Raw genomic sequence first — 19,208 nt, 5'->3', positions numbered from 1 at the left:
TTACTCCAGTATAAAAGTGCTCAAGTCACCACTCGTGTAGAAATCCAGCTGTGTGCTGGAGGGCTCGGCTGACTAGGAATTGGAAACTCCTGACGACGTTTGAAAAACGAAACTGAAACCTCCAGGTTTCTTGTGAAAGCACACGCACGCCTCCGCTATTTAATCGTCAGCAGCTCAAGCTGGCACTTGGAGAACGACGGCACCTGAACACACCGCCATCCGAAGGTCGACCACTTTTCCAGGTAAAACATTCCGTATTCAATGTATATATTTCTAATTATTTGCTGCCTTCTGCGTTTGTGTTTTTTTTTTAGTTCATATATTGAGTCGCACACAAGCTAGCATATTCGAGTATCTGCGTTTGTTTCCGCGATAGGTTTTTGAATACAGTTCGGTATCTTGTTCTAAATGAAAAAGAGGTGTGGGGGGGGGGAAGTGTCCCACTACGCGGTTTCCAGCCCCTGTAGTCTATCTTGTAGCTTAGAAATGTGTAATTACAGTTCCTGTGTGTTAGTTTGGTTATAAATTTAAGTTACCTAGAGTTTGAAGATGCTACATTTGTCAACTTCAAGCTGTACCATACAAATTGGTCAGTGTATTCTTTGTTGGATTTAAAATTCATTTTAGCGGACTATTGCAATATTAGTCGTTCGAACTGCTCTAAGTGCTAGAGGACTCTGCATCTTTTTGCACAATTGTTTTTTGTCAATGTCTTTATGTCCCCAAAGTGTTCTGTAAATTGACTGTTTGTTGTACTAGAGCGGCTCCAACTACCGGAGACAAATTCCTTGTGTGTTTTGGACATACTTGGCAAATAAAGATGATTCTGATTCTGATTCTGATGATACAATGCCGCCCTCTACTGGTCAGGAATGTGTAGTGTTGCAAAGTGAAGTCGATAGATCGATTGGGCATGTGGGTGTATGGTAAGTAATATAATCAAACACGAGACAAGCCTACTTGAACTTCTGAACTTTACCGGGGGTTAATCAGAGGTTAATTTGAACGTTTGAATGTGATTAGTTCACATTAGTTCACTATAACCACAGCCATGCCCTAAAATATAATATAAGCAGGTGTGCAACCACATTATCTCAGTTGTTTACTTTTACTTCCCACTCTCTGAGAGACTTAAAAAAAAAAAAAAAATTGTGTTGGACAAGTTACATTTCATTTTAGTGGGGTAAAAAGTTTTGAAATTATTTATCTTGGTCTCATTTTTTTCAAATAACAAAAAGCTGGCACTGGAACAGAGGTTTGTAGACTTTTTACATCTACTGTATATAAATAGAGCTGTTCAATGTTAGATATTATTGAATTTATGGCAAAGAGGATTCAAATATATATTTAAAAAAAACATTGTGTCAGTTGTAATGCAAGCTGTTGAAACATCACAAAAAGTGGTGTGGATGCCGTCTAGGTTTCATTTAAAATGTTGTTTTCCTGCTCCTTTAGAGATGGCTCATTCCAAACCTCTGATCATCCAGTGGCTTCGGGCTCAGATTGACAGCGGCACGTATCCTGGTGTCCACTGGACCAACAAGCAGGAAACGGAATTTTGCATCCCTTGGAAACACGCCTTAAGACAAGACTCTTCGGATACCGACATTCTCATCTTCAAGGTACATTTAATCATCTGTCTGTCTGTCTATCTATCTATATATCTATCTATCTAGCTATCTATCTACAGTATGTACATATGTACATGTACCTATCACTCTATCTATCGTTGAAGGAAAAAAAATATCATTTATATCCTTTACAATAAATACATTTATAAAGAACGTGAAGAAGACTCCGTTTTTTTTTTTTTTTTTTGCTTTATTGGGCCACAAAAAATTAAATGGCGACCTGGATCTCGAGTTTGCCTGTTGAATATCTATATATGTGTGTTTATATAAATTTTTATGAAATCTGTGTAATGATTGTGTATTGAAGAGTATATGTATGTACTACATAGTGCAGGGGTGGTCAAAACCTTGGAGCTCAAAGGCCACATTTGATTTGTAGATAAGGTAAAAAAAGTGACAAATACTTTATTTAAAATATTAATATTAAGATAGAAATATATAATAATGTATTTTTATTCAATAAAATATATCAATATATCTTTAAATACATGTCATTTAAAGTCAGTCATTGTCATTTTTAATTTAAATATTTTATAATTTAGTTATAATTAATTTGCCAATCATTTAATACAAATAAAATAAATTACAAATGTTAAATGTTTATGTAAGTGTTCATCTTCTAAATATGATTTGTATTAAATCAATAATAATAATAATTCAAATTTACATTTGTAGTCATCAGCAAAAGAACACCATACGTACAATGAAGCATGGTGGTGACAGCGTCATGCTTTAGAGAAGTTTTTATTTAGTTGAAACTGGGGCCGTAGACAAGGTGGAGGGAATTCTGAACAGTTCCAAATGGCAGCATTAGCACAAAGCGACAAGCCCCAGAAAATGTTAGGAAAAGTCTAACAGAGCAGTTGAACTTTATTTGGGGTATTTGTTGACTTCCATTTAACATGTGTTTGAATGTTACTGGTTAATTCTGAACACAGCAGCATCCCGAACAGTCGTTTCTGTGTATTGAGGCTATTTGCGCGTGTCTGTTTCTGTGCCGTAGGCCTGGGCAAAGGTGAGCGGCAACGGCCGCATCCATGGAGAGCCCTCGGTGTGGAAGAGGAACTTCCGATGTGCGCTGCGGGCCAAAAAGTTCAAAATGATCGCAGACAACAAGAACGACACAGCAAACCCTCACAAAGTGTTCCGCTGGCCAGATGAGTCAACTTTAGGAGGTGAGCCACAATCATTTTATTAAATCACCACACGTCAGAGACACTATTCCCGATGGATGAAATTCCCAAAGTTACCCCCAGTTATCTTGATGCATCGCATGTTTTTTTCCCCCAACACTAAAAATACGAAGAAATACTGCAAAATTATTTAGATAGTCGTATTCATCATTAATTTCAGACAGGAGGGAGGCTGTAGTCATGAATATTTCTTATGCTTATATTTCTCTTTTAAAATTATTTTTTTTTTTTAGACAACTCCTCTGCTGGACGGCGGAGCGAACACGAGCCTGATTGCTACGACGGTTCTCCCATACAAGAAGTACGTATCTGTGTTGTGTGTTTCCCTTATCGAAAGACATCCAAACATTAATGATGTGCATGTTTGCCTTTTAGAGCCACGTCATCCCGTTCACGGATGAGTTCCTCTATTGTCCTATCGAAGGTGAACGTCACTAATCATACGTAATATGAGAGGAGAGTTTTGCTTCCTTGTTCTCAACTAAAATGTACTGACAGAATCCACCCCCAAGGAGGACATTCTGCAGATGTGTCTCAAGCAACTCAACATTGAGCCTCAAGCAGGTATCTGAAATTCAGTCCATCAACCCCATCCACCCATTTTTTTTTTTTTTTAGTTTTTTTTTAAATATATGTGGGTGTTGTTTTGGGGTGATTGTGAGAGTTTTTGAGTGAGTATTTTTTGGGTGTATGTGAAAAGTTTTATTTTAGCAGAGTGAGAGATGTTTTTTTTCAGAGTGAGAGATGTTTTGTTGCGAGTAAGAGTTTTTGTAGATGGGAGATATTTTGTTGTTGTTCCTTTTACGTGGGGTTTTGGTGTGCGTGTGTGTGTGTGTGTGTGTGTGCGTGCGTGCGCGTTTTTTGGTGAATGTAAGAGCTTTTCTGATGAGTGTGAGAGGTTTTTTGTGTGTGAGTTTTCGGGTGCTAGTTAGTTTTGGTTGTTTTTTGTTGTGTGAGCTTTTTGTGTGAGAGGTTTTGTGATTGTGAGATGTTTTTGTTGTTGTTGAATGGTAGGTTTTATGGTGTGTGTGAGAGGTCTGTTTTTTTTTTTTTGGTGAGCGTAAGAGGGTTTTTGGTGCACATGAGTTTTTTGGTGTGAGTGAATTTTATTGGTGTATGTAAGAGGTTTATTTTTATTTTTATTTTTTTTAGGTGTACGATGTTAGCTTTGGTCTTTTTCTCACCTTGCACTGCAAACTTGCTCAATTCCTCCCAACTTTTCCCCCACAGAGGAAGCAGCAGCCTTTGCGCTCCCTCCCGAGCAACAGGAGCCGCAGCACCAGCTCGTGATAGGCGGTCGCGCGTTGCCGTGGCAACAGCCGTGTCCAGTCGCGGTGGAGGGTGCAGTCGGCGAAACCGGGTCGCCTGGGCAACCGGCGCATCCAATGGCGGGAGCTGTGGGTAGGGCGTGCGGGGGCCAATTAGCGAAGCAGTTTTTAGACAACGTTAACAAGACCAAGGATGGAGATCATTTCAGTAAGTAAAATAAAATTGACCGCCCCCCGACTGAATATCTATGATTACGTAAATTGATTGTACATACACTATATGTATAACATTATTGCAGTGTCCAGAAGCATTTATTTTTCACACAGTGGAGAGTTGTTACATCAATAAACAGTGAACTATATCACCAAATATATTTTTATGACAATGATAAATTGAATCACTGAGACTTTATTCTTGCATGTTCAGAGACCCAATTTAGGATCACTGTGTACTACAGAGGGGAGAATGTGTTTGAGCAGCTGGTTGCCAATGAAGCTGGATTCCGCTTAGTTTACAGGTAACCTCAAAATAAAGCTGTTGTATAGTGGAGTTTTTATATTGAAAATAATTGGTGGGACAAGCAGTGATTCCCAACTACTGTGCCTATTGAAATGATCCAATTTCACGATTGGTCCAATTATTTCTTTACAACAAGTTTTGCTAATTTACCAATAGCAGTATTTACTTTGCAGCCCGTCAGTTGATGTGCAGTTCTCAATCGCTTGGTGTACAGCCAAGATTCTGTAATCCTTTCGCGATAGTCCAATTCAGTCACATTTAGCCGCATTGCTCGGTGTGCGGCGGCCCTGAACAACATTTCAAAACACTAAATCAGTCCACATAGTCACAACTACAAAATGTATTTGACTGTATTAGTACAGTAGTATAATTTATGCACTTCCAAATACAGGAAAACCCTGCATATTCGTGATTCCTCCATTTGCTGGAAAACTATTTTCTGTTAAAACTGGTTTTAATGGCAGTTGAAATGTGTCAACACAGTATGTGTGACATGTAAAAGACACTGGATTTAATAAATATCACTAAGAATAACATTTCATGTCAAAAACTGTAAGCCAGCCAAAATGGGAGAATGAGCAAAATGTACAAAAATGCTCCCTGCTCTCACCTTCAGGCCCGAACAGGTGGAGACGCAGGTGGACCAGGAATCGGGCCTGTCTCTGGTCTCCCTGCCAAGACCCTTCACCAAGGATCAAACCCAAGGCAAGCTGACCCAGCGCATCCTGGACAATCTGGGCGAGGGCTTGGAGGTGGCCGTGTCGGGTGACGTCATTTACGGCCAGAGACGAGGCGAAATCAAAGCTTTCTGGAGCTTCTCCAAGTTCGACCAGAGCGGACGGCCCCAGGAAATCTCCAAACTGCAGCCGCATCCGCTTTACCCGTTCAAGGACTTTATCCAAGGTAGGATTGTTTTTTTTCCTCACAACGTGTGTGGTGTTTACTTGCCCTTGGTTTGTGCTGTCTTTTACAGGGATACTAGACTTTATAGAACTTGATAGCAAAGAGTGTGGTCCTTGCTCCCTCGTCCTTTGCCTGGGGGAGAAGTGGCCTGACCCAGGCAACAGGCCTTGGACCAAGAAACTCATCATTGTGGAGGTGAGGTCGACTGTTACATTTACTGGCACTTTTATTTACTAGTCGTGTTTTTTTTCTGTGGAATCTATCCTCAACTATTTGCTGGAAAACTCTCCGCATTTTTGTGCTCTTTCTGAAACGCCCTAAGAGGCTGCCAAAGCCCTGTCCAAATGGGAATTGGTGTCAAGGAAGTATGTTGAAGTGACACACCTTGACTGAGTGACAAGCTTTATTTGTCGGGAAAAGGTTTAGCCTGGGTTGTTAGTGGAAATTACAGAGAGTCTTCACCGCATGTGCATGAACATTTCCACTTCCGCTGCAGTTTTTTGAAAACAATGCCTCTGTATGCTATTTATTTTTTTAGGGCAATATCCTTAGCCTAATAATAAAATTACCGAAGTCATTTGAACTTACTGTCACATTATCAATAAAACATTCATTCATCTTCCGTTCCGCTTAACCTCACTAGGGTCGCGGGTGTGCTGGAGCCTATCCCAGCTATCTTCGGGCGAGAGGCAGGGTACACACCCTGAACTGGTCGCCACCCAATCGCAGGGCACATATAAACATACAACCATCCGCACTCACATTCACACCTACGGGCAATTTAGACTCTTCAATCAACCTACCACGCGTGTTTTTGGGATGTGGGAGGAAACCGGAGTGCCCGGAGAAAACCCACGCAGCCACGGGGAGAACATGCAAACTCCACACAGGCGGGGCTGGGATTTGAACCCCGGTCCTCAGAACTGTGAGGCAGATGTGCTTACCAGTCGTCCACCGTGGCAGCTCAATAAAACATCCATCCATCCATCCATTCATTTCCTGAGCCACTTCTCCTCACAGGTGTCGCGGGAGTGCTGGAGCCTATCCCAGCTATCTTCGGGCAGGAGGCGGGGTACACCCTGAACTGGTTGTCAGCCAATCGCAGGGCACACATAAACAAACAACCATTCGCGCTCACATTCACACCTACGGGCAATTTAGAGTCTCCAATTAATGCATGTTTTTGGGATGTGTGGTGATATTGATATACTGGTAATTGTGCAAATGATGCAGAGTCCTCAAGCAATTTAAAGTGACTAATAGTGTGGTGATCTAGTACAATGACAATAGTGCATGCATCTGTATGTATACGTTTGTGATCAAATATCAGTTGTTTAAAGGGCGTTTTCATGTTTGGTTCTTCCTTTCCTTCAGGTTGTACTCACGTCTCTGGAACTCTTGAAGAACATAGCAACGGAGGGCGGTGCTTCCTCCCTGAAGTCCGTCGACCTGCAAATGTCGCTGGAAGAGATGATCATAGGCTGATGCTGCACTTTGCTTTTATACTCGCTATATGCTTTCTGTGCAATTTTTTTTTTTTTACATCGGTGCTTCATTTTGTTAATTTTCTTACCTTTACTCGTGCTTCTGATAATAATTGCTTGGTGTGCAACGCAATGAAGACTGCCACTCATCCTATTCTCATCATTTGTTTAATCACTATAACCACGTCACATTTCAGACTTCATAAAATGATGAATGACTTTCAATGCACAAAAATAACTCACTAATTAGATGACACTTTATAATAAGGTGCGACGACGCACTTAAAACCACAAAGTAGCAAGCTGTGCTTTAGTGTCAGCTGGAATTTTCATTCAACAAAAGGTGGCGAATACCAGAATGTCATCGGTGCATCCTTCTCTATGCAGCGGTCTGTGGAAACATGTTGGCTAACCATCTTCTGAATCAACGGACCAAAAAAAAACAACCAAAAAAAACATATTTACAAGGGAAGCTGCTACTTTCCATTCTTGAAGTCGAATGGGCCAATACTTTTGCTCCAGTGGTGCAATGATTCCCATCCACTTGTAATATATGACACATCCAATTATACATAATTAGTCAGAAAATGATTATTTATTTACTACAAATAATGTATTGTTGCTTAGCTATATATGCCAGCAGTGCAGTGACAGGCAGAACAATTGAATGTTCTTCCATGAGATGTTAGAAGGGACAATTAACCAGGATACAAGAGAATATAGCTTTGTATTCAACTACATAGGGCCAGATTTCACACAGAGTAAGTACATTTGTGAGTCAATTGAGATGAGATCATGATTTCAGTATACTGCATATACTTTTTTTGTGACATTTTTGTTTGGTGGTATGAGAGTTTTACAATGCAAAATATGGTCCTTCGCGCAATAAATATGGGAAAAGACTGTATTGTGTATGCAGGCTTGTCCAAAAACTGTCCATTAAATAACAAAGAGTTGTTCTGAAGGAGAGGGAAAACGACAAAAAAATTAATATCCATGTGACTACATTTCTAGGTTGTCAGCCCACCTATAATAAATATTTAAGCAATAAAACTCTTTAAAACACAGGTTCTCAAATGTTTTGGAACCAGGGACCCCTCAAAAAGGAAAACAATGTTACAATAACATTAATATTTTTGTAGGGAGGAAAAGTTGTAATGTTATGAGAATTATTATTTGTTAAAGGGACATTTTTTTACGAGAATAAAGACATTTTGTTGGGCTTAAAAATCACAATCTTACAAGAATAAAGTCATATTTTCCAACCTAAAGTCATGATCTAAAATTTTAACGAGCTAAAAAAACTCATTTTTAACAAGTGAATTTCAAAAATACCACTTTAATCTCGTAACATTATGCCTTCTATTCTGAAAACGATACTTGTGTAAAAAATGTTTTATATATTCATGGGAAAATACACTTTTGGCGTAAAAAAATAAATTAAAAAAATGAATTGATACATTTGATAATAAGCCTTTAGTCCATCACACTCCCCAATTTCTTTCATGCAGGGATGTAAGATTTATGATATGATACGTCTCCTTTATTGGAGCTTTTAACTGGCCAAATCTAAGGGAGGGAGGAGTATTTGGTTATGTTTATTTCATTAGTGTGCCGGTCCCCATATGTAGTCACGCACTTTTAAAATTCATACTTAATCATAATTCATTTAAAATTAATTTGCGCACCCCCAAGTTACGGCTCGTGGACCCCTGGGGGTACCCAGGCCCGACTTTGAGAACCACTGCATTAAAAGGATATTTGCGAGAAAAAAAATGTAAATCATTGAATCTTCTCGAGTTCATCTGTGTCATTGTCTGACGCCGACTCTTCTGTGAGGCTGTTCTCCCGCAGTCCTGCCATCGGGACCAGCTTCCCGTCTGCGTCCACTCCCATTGGCTGAATAATATTATCCCTGCAGTCATTTTCAGATGATTTAACAATATGTACACACATGGTTGTAATGGCATTTAGTCATTCCTATCCCCCTGGCATGAATAATAAAAAATGTGAGCAATTACCACCCCCTAAAATTTTTTCTTACTGCTTATATTACCAGTTAAACCGTAAATATACCTCAAACTTTGATCCCCACACACTTATAATTTCAAATTCCTATTAAAACTTGAAAATATAAAGGGCAGTCAAAAAAGTAAACAGCCCAAAATTATTTAACCTACTAAAAACATATTTTTTTTCCAGAATGTTTATGGTTTGGAGTTTAAATACTTGTTTGAAGGTTTATTTATTTGTTTAAGCCTGTCCTCCTCCGATCAGCCATTTCAGAAATGATGCCGTTGTTGGATGCCCAAATGATCAGGGAATTACTGTACTGCATGCAGACCTGGACAGCTTGTTGAAGATCCTGATGAGCCTCTTGGCCTCCTTCTCCTTCTCCTCCTCAGTCATGCCCTCCATGGGGTCCGGCTGTTCCGCTTCCAGTCGCCCCGTCACCGGGTTGACTCGGTCTTTAACTTGACGGTATTCCTCGGTATCCGAGTCCGAGTCGCTGGAGTAGGTGGTCTCGCTGCAGGAGGTTCTGGACGTCGGGCCGCCCAAAAGGCCCCTTGTGGCCAAGAGACCCGCGGCATTGCCATAGCCCGTATATTTGACAAAACGCCGGACTGAGAGGGAAAAGTTACATACAGTCATTCTGCAACAATATTATTTACTTGTATTATATATATATATATATATATATATATATATATATATATATAAACACTGCCACATTTATCCACAGATTCAAAGCATTCAAACATACACATATTCACAAACTGCAGGACATTCAGGCTTCAAATTTTCCCAGTTTTCCTACAACTGCACATTTTCCACAAGAAACAAAAAAAAACATTCAAGTGAATAAGAGAGCTACCATTCCCATTCCAACCTCAAACTGTTCAGCTCATTTTGGATAATTTGGGTACTACGTATTTTATACATTTCAAAATTACCAATTTCCCCAGAATTACCAAATGTCCATTCAACTATTTATCACATTCCCCAAATTCCAACATTTTTCAGTATTCCACAATTTCCATGACTAAATTCCTCAATTCATAGTCATTTTATAAATGTAGCACAAACATTTAAATACTCCTTATTTCAGTCTCACATTCAACATTTCTTTCATTTGAATTAATTCCCCAGCATTTGAGCACAGCGTCAGCTCTTAAACATCCACAAGCAATTTCTGCAGAAATGTAACTTTCTACTTTCAATACCATGTGGACCAATTTGTTATCCAGATAAAATGGCAGCAGTTTTACCATTTTCCTTGCAGAGGACAAAAATGAGGTCAGCAGCACAGTGTTTGAGGTCCGTGTCCAGGTGAGTCATGAGACGGATCAGGCGACTCTTCACGGTGCAGCCTTCCTCCGGCCTTTGGGAAACGTCTCGCAGAGGAGGCAGGACCTGCGGAGGTTGAGTTTGTTCATCGAAGTATTTGTGTCTTGGTTACTGTTTCCATGATTTTGTCCGGTTTATTACATATTTTCTGATGTAGTGGCGTGTTTGTTTGTGGGCTCGGCAGCTCTCTGTCAGCAGATTGAGGATTGGCGTCAGTTTCTCTTTGACTTTATCCCCCTGGGAAAAAGAAAAGCACTGTCATGTTACCGGCCAAATGCATTGCAAAAAAACGTGCTGTAAAAAGACAAGGGGAAAAAAATCCTGTAATGAAATTAGGAATAAATTACTTTATTTAAAGAACTTGTAAAGTGATAGTCGCTGGCGTGGCCGATTTAGAGCGCCTCGTTGTTGGCCATGAGTGCATGTGCATCACGTAGAGAAAGATGGAAGAGCGAGGGGAAAACAAGGTCTGACGTGATAGTCAACGTATGGACAGTGGCTCGTCGCTGCAGCATGTGACGACCCGGTGGGATATCGTCCAGTGGATATATTTTCGCGGCTTATACATTTTAGGAGGTGTCGGCTTAGGAAAGATGCTAGACAAAGTAGCATTCAAGCAATCTCATAGGACTCAGTATTCAGACTACTATTAACAGGCTACCGATTCCAGGCGTCTCTCCATGAACAGCAGCAGGGTGTGGACACAGTCCATGTTGACGCCATGGCACTGCTCCGAGTCAGGCTCCAGCGGCACCATCAGGAGAACGTCAAGACACTGGAGAGGCAGCGCCGACAAAAGGTTGACTGTGTGACTGCCCAGCAAAAACAAACAAACAAACAAAAAAAAGATTTTGGACTTTGGATAAAAGTACTCCACAGTGTAAAATAATTACATGAACATAGCAGGGGTGGGCAAACCTTTGTACTGAAAGGCCACATTTTTAAAATGGAGGATTATTTAATAATATAAATTAAACATGATGAATGTATATGGAAAATTGGTTATTTTACTAAAATAAAAATAATATATAATCCTGTACATATTTTTGAAATTGACAGCTGGGGCAGGTTTTTTATAGTTGAGGAGAAAATAAATTAAAATGTGGCCATAAACTATGTAAAATAGTTTATTTTAAATAATAAATTAGACAAATACTGCATTTATATTTTATACATATTTATTTTATATGTATAAATATTATTAACAAACTAGTATTATTTATAAATAATTAACCAATTATTTAATGAAATAAATATAAAATGATAAACATATGTAAAATATTTGTATTCTTTATTTAGCTTTTTTACACTGAATCAATACACCAATTATTTAATGACATGAATACAAATGAATGAAATTAATTGATCATTTTCATTTTTATTTGTATTATTTTTAGTTAATGAAATTATAATTCACCAATTGTTGAAATTAAATAAGATAAAAAACAAATGCAACAAAAATTATTATTCATGCAAGTGAATTAACCAACTATTTAATGATAATTATTATTAATTATTTAATGGGATAAATTAACCCAAAATTAAAGAAAATGAATGGATACATTTTAATTCACAGATTTTAAGATAAAAAAAATTGGAAGAAAAAGCTAAATGAATGCAACAAACAGGACCCTAACAATAAAAATGCTCGGTGGTCTCACCCTTGCAGTTCATCAGTATCCTCAGGCATCACGCACTTCCGCATCATGCAGAGACGCAGGATTGCGACTAGGTGGCGGTAAAGAGCTGCATCAGCCTGAAGAGTACGTCAACACACTCATGAGTTTATTGTTAGCAACACTGGTGAGAAGTAGAAAACTACAAATACTTTGTTGCTGTACTTCGGTAGATTTTTCAGGCATCTGTACTTAATTTGAGTATTTAATTTTTCTGACGACGTTTTACTTTTACACCCTACATTTGAAATCATACATACACTTTCTCGTCCCTTTGTCAAAATAGGCTTGTTATTATTTAACCACACATTTGAGTGCACATTAAGTCAAAACTCAAAGAATGCATTTGACACATAAAACACATGTAAGGACTGCAGCTCGCGATCCAATCTACACTGAGTGCAAAAACATAGCGACGATAAACAGTCCATGACTCCCCGACCATCTTCCCACCTGCACTTACCTCCATTGGCGCCTGCCTGTGGGACCTGTGCGTGATGTTGAAAAGGATTTTGAGGATCTCGATGATGCGCTGAGAGGCCTCCAGAGAAATGGGCGGCGCCGCCGGGTCCAGCACGCACTCGTACTGCTCCTTCCACTGAACCTCCAGGCAGCGCTCCAGGGCGGTTGAGAGGATGGAGACGCCTCCCTCCTGAAAAATATTTTATTAAAATAAAGATCTAAATCAAGAGATAGCTATAAGTAGAACAAGTAGGACACATTCTGCAGTAACACAGCCACTGTAACAATATGCAGTTTGAACATTATCACTGTGCTTGAATATAGGGGAAAAAAATGATGATTCAATTCAAATGTATTGCACATTCAAGTTAAAAATAAGAACAATACCTAATTAAATGTTTGAAAACAAACAGTCCTAAAAGATTAAATCCAAATGTAATGTATTTAAAAGTTAAATACAACTAAACTATATTTACACGTGTACTGTCCTAGATTAATAAAAAAAAACTTAAATTAAGACACTGTAACATTATGCAGCATTTGAACATTCAATTCAGTAATCCTCACGTAGCACTACAGGGAGCTCACTTACTGCACTTTGGAAATTACTGTTTTAGAGCATTGGTGGCCACAAACGGTTCTTTAATCCAGCCCACCAATATATATATATTTTTAGATTTTAAATATCAAGTCCTGTAACATTTGTTGCATTATCATTATTTGGCCTTTTCTCGTGAAATAATTGGGGAATTGATTAATTTTTTTTCACGTATACATTTTACATGTGTGCCATGGGAGTGATTGGTGAGGGTGCACCCTGCCTTCTCGCACAAATTCAGCTGGGATGGACTGACCCTAATGACGATAAGTAGTATAGAAAATGGATAGGTGGATGTATTTTACCATTTATTTTCAACTTCTTTTTAACCCCATGACCCAGGCAATCTGTCGGTTTTAAAACATAGCCTTTGCGAACAAAAGTTTGCCCAGCCCCGTTTTATAGCATTGAACAAGCGTCAGTCACCTGCTGAAGCTGAGTGCTAAGCTCAGGTCGCAGCGCAGTGACTAGGAAAGTGAGTCGTAATTCGTAGAACTGAACACTAGAGAGAGCCGAGCAACTGAAACTGGAGGAAAGACGCTCTCGGAGGCCGCCTATGAGCCTGGAACAAAGAAGAGATCAAGAGAGGAGCTGTGTGGAGCACATCCTTGACTTATAAATATAAGTCATCATGAAGAAAGAATCCCACCTGAGAGCGCTGAACCTCTCCTGCGCCCAGGTGCTGTTGTACACCACGTTACACAACACCTTTAAAGCCTCCTTCCTCTGCACCTCCTCTCCCGACGTTCCGTCCTCCTCCTCATCCTCGCCCTCCATCTTGCTCTCTCGGCGGTCCTTCCTCCCTCGCTCCAGCTCCTTGTGATGGATGCTCCCTCTGTGCGTTTCGTTAACGCTGGGCCTGCGGCTGACGCTGTCCGGATCGCTACAGATCTCACTTTTGGCATCGTCCTCAAAGGCCGAGCACTCTTGGTTCGGGTCGTCCTCGTCGTCAGCGGCGTCCCCGCAGTACGGCGCCGTTTTGACCTCCTCGGCGAGAGAAGAGATGACGTTGTCGTAGAAATCCGAGTCGGGGTCGCCGACGTCGTCGTTTGTCTCGCTCGTGCTCAGCCCGGCCAACTTGGCCAGGGTAAGGAGAGCGTCGTCGGTCACCAGGGGGCCCAGGACCTTCTTGTCTCTGGAGAGGATCCTCAGGGTGCGCAGAGCCACCGGCAGCAGATGACACGGGACTCCTGCTCTTATGAACCTCACCAGCACCACGGCCAAACTCTAAAGACAAACACATGTACCTATTTGTGTTTTTTGTGCATTTTCAGCAACAATGCAAAATTTGATCATGGGGCCCTCGATTTCTGCCAGTAATATTGTTTATTGATTATTCATTAGTGTAAAGCATTAAGTGGGATCCTTAATATCATCGAGGGCAGCAAGTTTTCTACTTTTTACACCAAGTAGCTACCACCTAAAAAAATACTAAGCTCTCCAAGTACCACCATCGCAACTAACATAATAATACGTATAATATTAGATGAGAATGAACAACACCAACATCCAAGAAGAAGCAAGGAGTGTGGCGTCTGTACCTGTCTGAGGAGGAGACCACGGTCTTCCTGGTCATCACAGTCAGAGTCGGAATCACTGCAGTCCCTGACTTTATTCTTCTTGAACTGGCAAAACAAGGACAAGATAAAAACAACTTCTTATTATTATTATTACTCCTACTATTTAAACCAGTGGCCTTTTTACATTAAGAAAATGGTTAAGAAGGCTACAAAAATTCCAATTTCTCTTTCCCAACCTTTAAAATATGTGCCATATAGTTTACATTGTCAAAATCTCATAGCATGCCACCATAAATGTCATAGAAATTATGGTAACTGAAATAATAACGAGAATCTCATCTCAAGTATATCACAAAAGTACTTAGCGTAAAAGCGAGGCCTATTTACAAAAAGCTATTATTTATTACTGAATGGAAACAGGTGGATACACAAGTTAAATGCATCTTCTGCTATCTTTGTTTTGTTATCATTATATTTTGCTGGCTGGCTGGCTAGATGAACAAATATCCATAATTTATATTTTTTTTAAAAAACAACAACAACAACTATTTAATAAGTGAAACTGGATTTTGAGTGGCACACTTGATGCTCTCTCACGACACAATTTGTAACTGTAACATCTCAGTACCTCTTCCAGTTTTCTTTGCTTTTGACGAGCAGCCAGACCGGCATGAGTCAAGATGCACAAGAAAGAAGACAAGATCAGTACACCAATCGAAGACGGATAATTCACACAAAGTGCTGCTCAGAGGCTGCAAGCGACTGGAGAGTGCAGAAAGGGTTATCAGGCAGGATGACTGTTCTGTGTCGGGGCGCAATCTGCCTGAGCATGCAAACAGAGAGGATCAGGGACGACTGATTCAGCAGAATTACTAATCAGAGATGGACTGTGGAGAAGAGCTGAGGACGGGTAGAGGAAGAAAGCTGGATGACGTGCTGGAAAGAGATGGAGGGAGGGTGGGAGGGGGAAACTCACGAAGGGGAGTGAGGTTTAGCTGGCGGATGCGGAGCCGTACTGTAAAAGATGCTTACTTTCCTCCTGTCCCTCTCCTCTGCGTCAAAGAAGAAACACTGGGCGTACTGTTGGAACACAGCCACACGCAGCCTTCATGACACACGCTGTCAAATGAGTGTATGTGTGTTTACGTTACCTCTGCGTTGAATTCTTGCAGCTGGGTATGAACCACGCTCACATCGCCGTCCCTGATGCACCGGATAATCCCTTCCACGTCCACGACCATGCTTCCTGCGCGCGCACACCAATAATTAAAAATGGAAGTTGCACAATAATCACAGTGAGAGGCGGGGATTATGCATTAATGGATTGACAAAGGACTGCCATGCACTCCCTGTGTGTAGCCAAAACTACTTCAATATGACGCTGAAGTGTGCGTTCAGTCCAATTATTAACCATACATTACGTGTATGTCTATATATAGATAATAAATACACTGCGTATGGAGTTTGCTGAAACCTACCTTGAATAGTTTTCCTTATCAACTAGGCGATATTATGGAGGTGTTGTCACGGCTACAGACACTTAGTCCACGTACGCAGTGTTCTACCGGGTTCTGCTCAGTTCCAGTGGCTCTCCACTTCTCCACTTTCTCTCTCTCTCGCTCTCACTCTTCCTCACTCTCTCTCCTGTTAATCCAAGAGATGAAGGGGCCATAGAGTTTATAATCCACTAATGGATTCGGAGCTTATATCTCTGTGATGACCGTCTAACCTTTTCTAGGTTTTTACAGGCTCGAACAGCTTTCACCTCCATCCAAACATCTACCTACCTTGGCACAGGCTTTCATTTAAACGTCCTTAGTAGCTGTTGAGAAATTAAAACAATTGTTAACAATTACAAATAACCCTCCCCTGTTGCATAATGGTGCATTTTTATTGAACAAAACATTCCAAAACGGGGCGACAGAGTAGACGAGTGGTTAGCACATCTGCCTAACAGTCCACAGGCTACAGTCTTCCTGTGTGGAGTTTGCATGTTCCCCCCATTATATTCTTGAAAAGTGTCCTTAAACATGAGTGTGAATGGTTGTTTGTCTATATTTGCCTTGTGATCAGATGGTGACCTGCTGCCATTCGCCCAAAGTTAGCTGGGATAGACTCCAGCTCACCTGTGACCATCACGAGGAAAAGCTGGATAGAAGATGGTCGTGCTTTTGATGGCAACCCCCACCAGGTGGAACTATTTTCACAAAATGGGGAATAAAGTTTTGCCCAAAAGGACACACGTTTGAATTAACTAATTATTCTGGATGACTGATAACTTGTACAGACATAATGGGCAAAATACAATTCCGACTGAGTACTGAGTATTTTTTTTTATTTTAATTTTGTATTGATATTGTGACACAATTATGCTATTTGGCTAACGGTTTTATTTTTAAAATGGACAATTGGACCAGGTCATTTGTAATAGTACAGTAATAAACCATTCTAGTTTTTGGTTTTTTACTATTTATAATTAGTTTGATTATCGTTAATCAATTATTTAACTAGCAAAATAAATAGATGTACATAAAAAGGTTTATTCTAGTCAGATATTTTATCTTATTATTTACAATAAGTAATTGTCCAATTAAATACGTAAAAACATAAATAAATGCATTCTATTTAGGAAAACACGGCTAAATGATTGCAACAAATATTACAGGACATGAACAAATGCTTTCCAATGCTAACGTCAGATTAAGCGGATGTTTACACGTGTGCTCACGAAGGTGTCTTGAGAGCTCCTAAAATTGCCCCCAAACCTGTGAGAAGATCATCATATAAATGAGAATGACAGGCTTTCCTGGCAGGATGCTCACTCTTGTGCCCAGTGGGTAGAGGAAGCAGGGCCAAGAGGCTCTCAAGTGTCCAACTGGTAGCTGCAGCCTTACAACAACAGGATGTACACTAGGTCAGGGAGAAATGGGAAAAAGGGGGAGAAGGGTCCCCACCAAGTGCTCCCAACGTATATGTATTTCTTGAAAATGAACAGCACACTTGAGGCAGGATATCAACAAAAGTTCAAAAGGGACGGATGACCGTGGGGCACCTTTGAAACAAACGTTGTCACGGATGTATGATTTCCACTAAAATGCTGGTAACAATTTATTGAGCCATTGTGACCAACTGTCATAACACCAGGGGGGCGGCCTAAATCGCCATTTCAGACGATTGGACGATTTCAGCCTTCAATCAATTTATGTATCAATTGCTTTGTGCGGTTTTGTGAGCATGTGGACCGCTTTTGGTACATCCGTACATATGAGACAATCGTTTACACCCACATTCACACCGATGGAAAATTCAGTCATCAATTAACCCCATTTTAATTTGATTAACCTATTTTTTCCACAATCGTAAATATTCGTCCCTGTCAATCTTTCATTAATAGTTTTAACTTGTTTTTGTTTTAAGGTGTATATAATGTCTGTCTGTCTATCAATCTGGGGAGGCGCTGTACAATATGTATAATACTATTATTTAAGGAACTGCATTAGAGATTTTGTAAAGAAACACATTAGGCTGGTGTGCACTGTATTGCAGTGTACTATACTGTAATATTAACACCAATCAGTGATTTGGTATGATCTAGACTTGATTAGATTAGAATAGAATGGAGCTTTATTGTCACTGTCAATCAGTTGTTGGTGGAAATGTTTCTCAGTGGCTAAACTTGACAGTCAGCCTAGACTTTACGCATCATTTATGTTAAGGGGAAAACTACAGGGAATTTCCTGTTCGTTATGATGTATTGTTCTGCTTCTTTGGTATTGATGAAACACTCTCTCTGGATTTATAATGTGTTCTACAGTTAAATACACCTTTACCATGTTTTGAGTGGGAACAGGTCAAATTGCGAGATTGAACAGACTGAACGTCATCTATTGCGGCATGCGTTGATTTTGTAAAATGTTTCTGTAAATTGCTCACTTTTCTTAACGTGACGTGACAGGAGTTCAAGTGTGGTTCAGCTGAGAGGGTTTGCTTTCTTTAGGCACGTAGTCCTTTCCCTTGCTGCAATGTGTCAGTGTGTGAACGAGGAAATTACAGTATTTGTAAAAATCACACATTTTCCCCTCTTAATCACACGACATGCGCTTATTATGCTACCTCGTGAGCGAGCGATGACTCAGTGCTGTGACGACACGGGCCGACCAGATGCTACTCACGGAGGAGGTAAACAATAGATTCCCAAAGGGAAGTTGTGCATGAGAGAGATGAAAAGAGAGAGAGAGAAAATGAGTGTAGTAATTGGAAAATGCTGGACCACTTCCAAAGCAAATGAATAATAGAATAAATACGGGATTGTTTTTTTAGGAGGTGTTGTTATGAGGTTGGGGTAATTCAGAGAAATGGGATTTATGTATTTATTTATTAACAGTTGTAAGAGTGCTGGAAGTGAATAAGTGAACCAGTGTTTATCGCTGCAGGGCAGCGGGCAATTTGACAAGCTTTATGGCCGTCAAAACACTGAACTCCCTCAGCAGGTCTTTGCGCAAAGTCAGGGAAAGTCTAGCTATTGACCGTCATAATGTTCCGCTTGAAGCCTTTGAACAACCTGAAGTCAGTCCTCGAAAAGCTTTATCACGCTACAAAGCATCA

General features: G+C 40.1%; 2 protein-coding genes and 1 long non-coding RNA gene across 4 annotated transcripts in view; 1 reads left to right on the top strand and 2 right to left on the bottom strand.

Moving 5' to 3' along the window:
• Positions 1-135: 135 nt before the first annotated feature.
• On the top strand, positions 136-7,918 carry irf3 (interferon regulatory factor 3). The gene is made up of 11 exons (XM_061664004.1): positions 136-242; positions 1,456-1,622; positions 2,635-2,806; positions 3,058-3,125; positions 3,200-3,248; positions 3,323-3,388; positions 4,055-4,300; positions 4,520-4,610; positions 5,229-5,515; positions 5,586-5,710; positions 6,890-7,918. Exons 2-11 carry the CDS (start codon positions 1,458-1,460, stop codon positions 6,998-7,000), a joined length of 1,380 nt encoding a protein of 459 aa, XP_061519988.1. The 5' UTR covers positions 136-242; positions 1,456-1,457; the 3' UTR covers positions 7,001-7,918.
• Positions 2,427-5,500, bottom strand: LOC133395244 (uncharacterized). Its single transcript, XR_009767215.1, has 4 exons — positions 5,223-5,500; positions 4,779-4,899; positions 4,009-4,219; positions 2,427-2,709 (listed from the first exon to the last, which is right to left on the bottom strand). It is a non-coding gene; the product is annotated as an uncharacterized LOC133395244 (long non-coding RNA).
• The window catches only part of si:dkey-94f20.4 (synembryn-A), a 16,256-nt gene continuing 4,114 nt past the window's right edge, over positions 7,067-19,208 (bottom strand). Inside the window, exons 3-17 of one of the 2 annotated variants that reach the window (XM_061664002.1) lie at positions 16,333-16,425; positions 16,082-16,247; positions 15,755-15,849; positions 15,636-15,683; positions 15,232-15,249; positions 14,625-14,708; positions 13,733-14,310; positions 13,510-13,645; positions 12,487-12,675; positions 12,009-12,103; positions 11,009-11,159; positions 10,489-10,584; positions 10,269-10,413; positions 9,344-9,623; positions 7,067-8,914 (exon numbers count right to left, since the gene is read on the bottom strand). In XM_061664002.1, coding sequence (XP_061519986.1) covers positions 8,782-8,914; positions 9,344-9,623; positions 10,269-10,413; positions 10,489-10,584; positions 11,009-11,159; positions 12,009-12,103; positions 12,487-12,675; positions 13,510-13,645; positions 13,733-14,310; positions 14,625-14,708; positions 15,232-15,249; positions 15,636-15,683; positions 15,755-15,844 — 2,043 coding nt within the window. In that variant the 5' untranslated portion in view covers positions 15,845-15,849; positions 16,082-16,247; positions 16,333-16,425 and the 3' untranslated portion in view covers positions 7,067-8,781. The remainder of the gene's footprint in view (positions 8,915-9,343; positions 9,624-10,268; positions 10,414-10,488; positions 10,585-11,008; positions 11,160-12,008; positions 12,104-12,486; positions 12,676-13,509; positions 13,646-13,732; positions 14,311-14,624; positions 14,709-15,231; positions 15,250-15,635; positions 15,684-15,754; positions 15,850-16,081; positions 16,248-16,332; positions 16,426-19,208) is intronic. The other variant, XM_061664003.1, reaches the window with a different exon arrangement.

The sequence above is a fragment of the Phycodurus eques genome, chromosome 19, assembly GCF_024500275.1.
Source record: "Phycodurus eques isolate BA_2022a chromosome 19, UOR_Pequ_1.1, whole genome shotgun sequence".
Taxonomy (NCBI): Eukaryota; Metazoa; Chordata; class Actinopteri; order Syngnathiformes; family Syngnathidae; genus Phycodurus; species Phycodurus eques.
Note: the sequence above shows the minus strand (reverse complement) of the source record. Positions and strands in the feature narration are given on the sequence as shown.

What these genes read in the sequence shown, in the direction of transcription:
- irf3 (XM_061664004.1), top strand. Translation starts at nt 1,458, where the DNA reads ATGGCTCATTCCAAACCTCTGATCATCCAGTGGCTTCGGGCTCAGATT. An exon ending in AGATGAGTCAACTTTAGGAG is followed by an intron (nt 2,807 to 3,057) that starts GTGAGCCACAAT and finishes TTTTTTTTTTAG; the next exon opens with ACAACTCCTCTGCTGGACGG. An exon ending in CAAGGATGGAGATCATTTCA is followed by an intron (nt 4,301 to 4,519) that starts GTAAGTAAAATA and finishes TTGCATGTTCAG; the next exon opens with AGACCCAATTTAGGATCACT.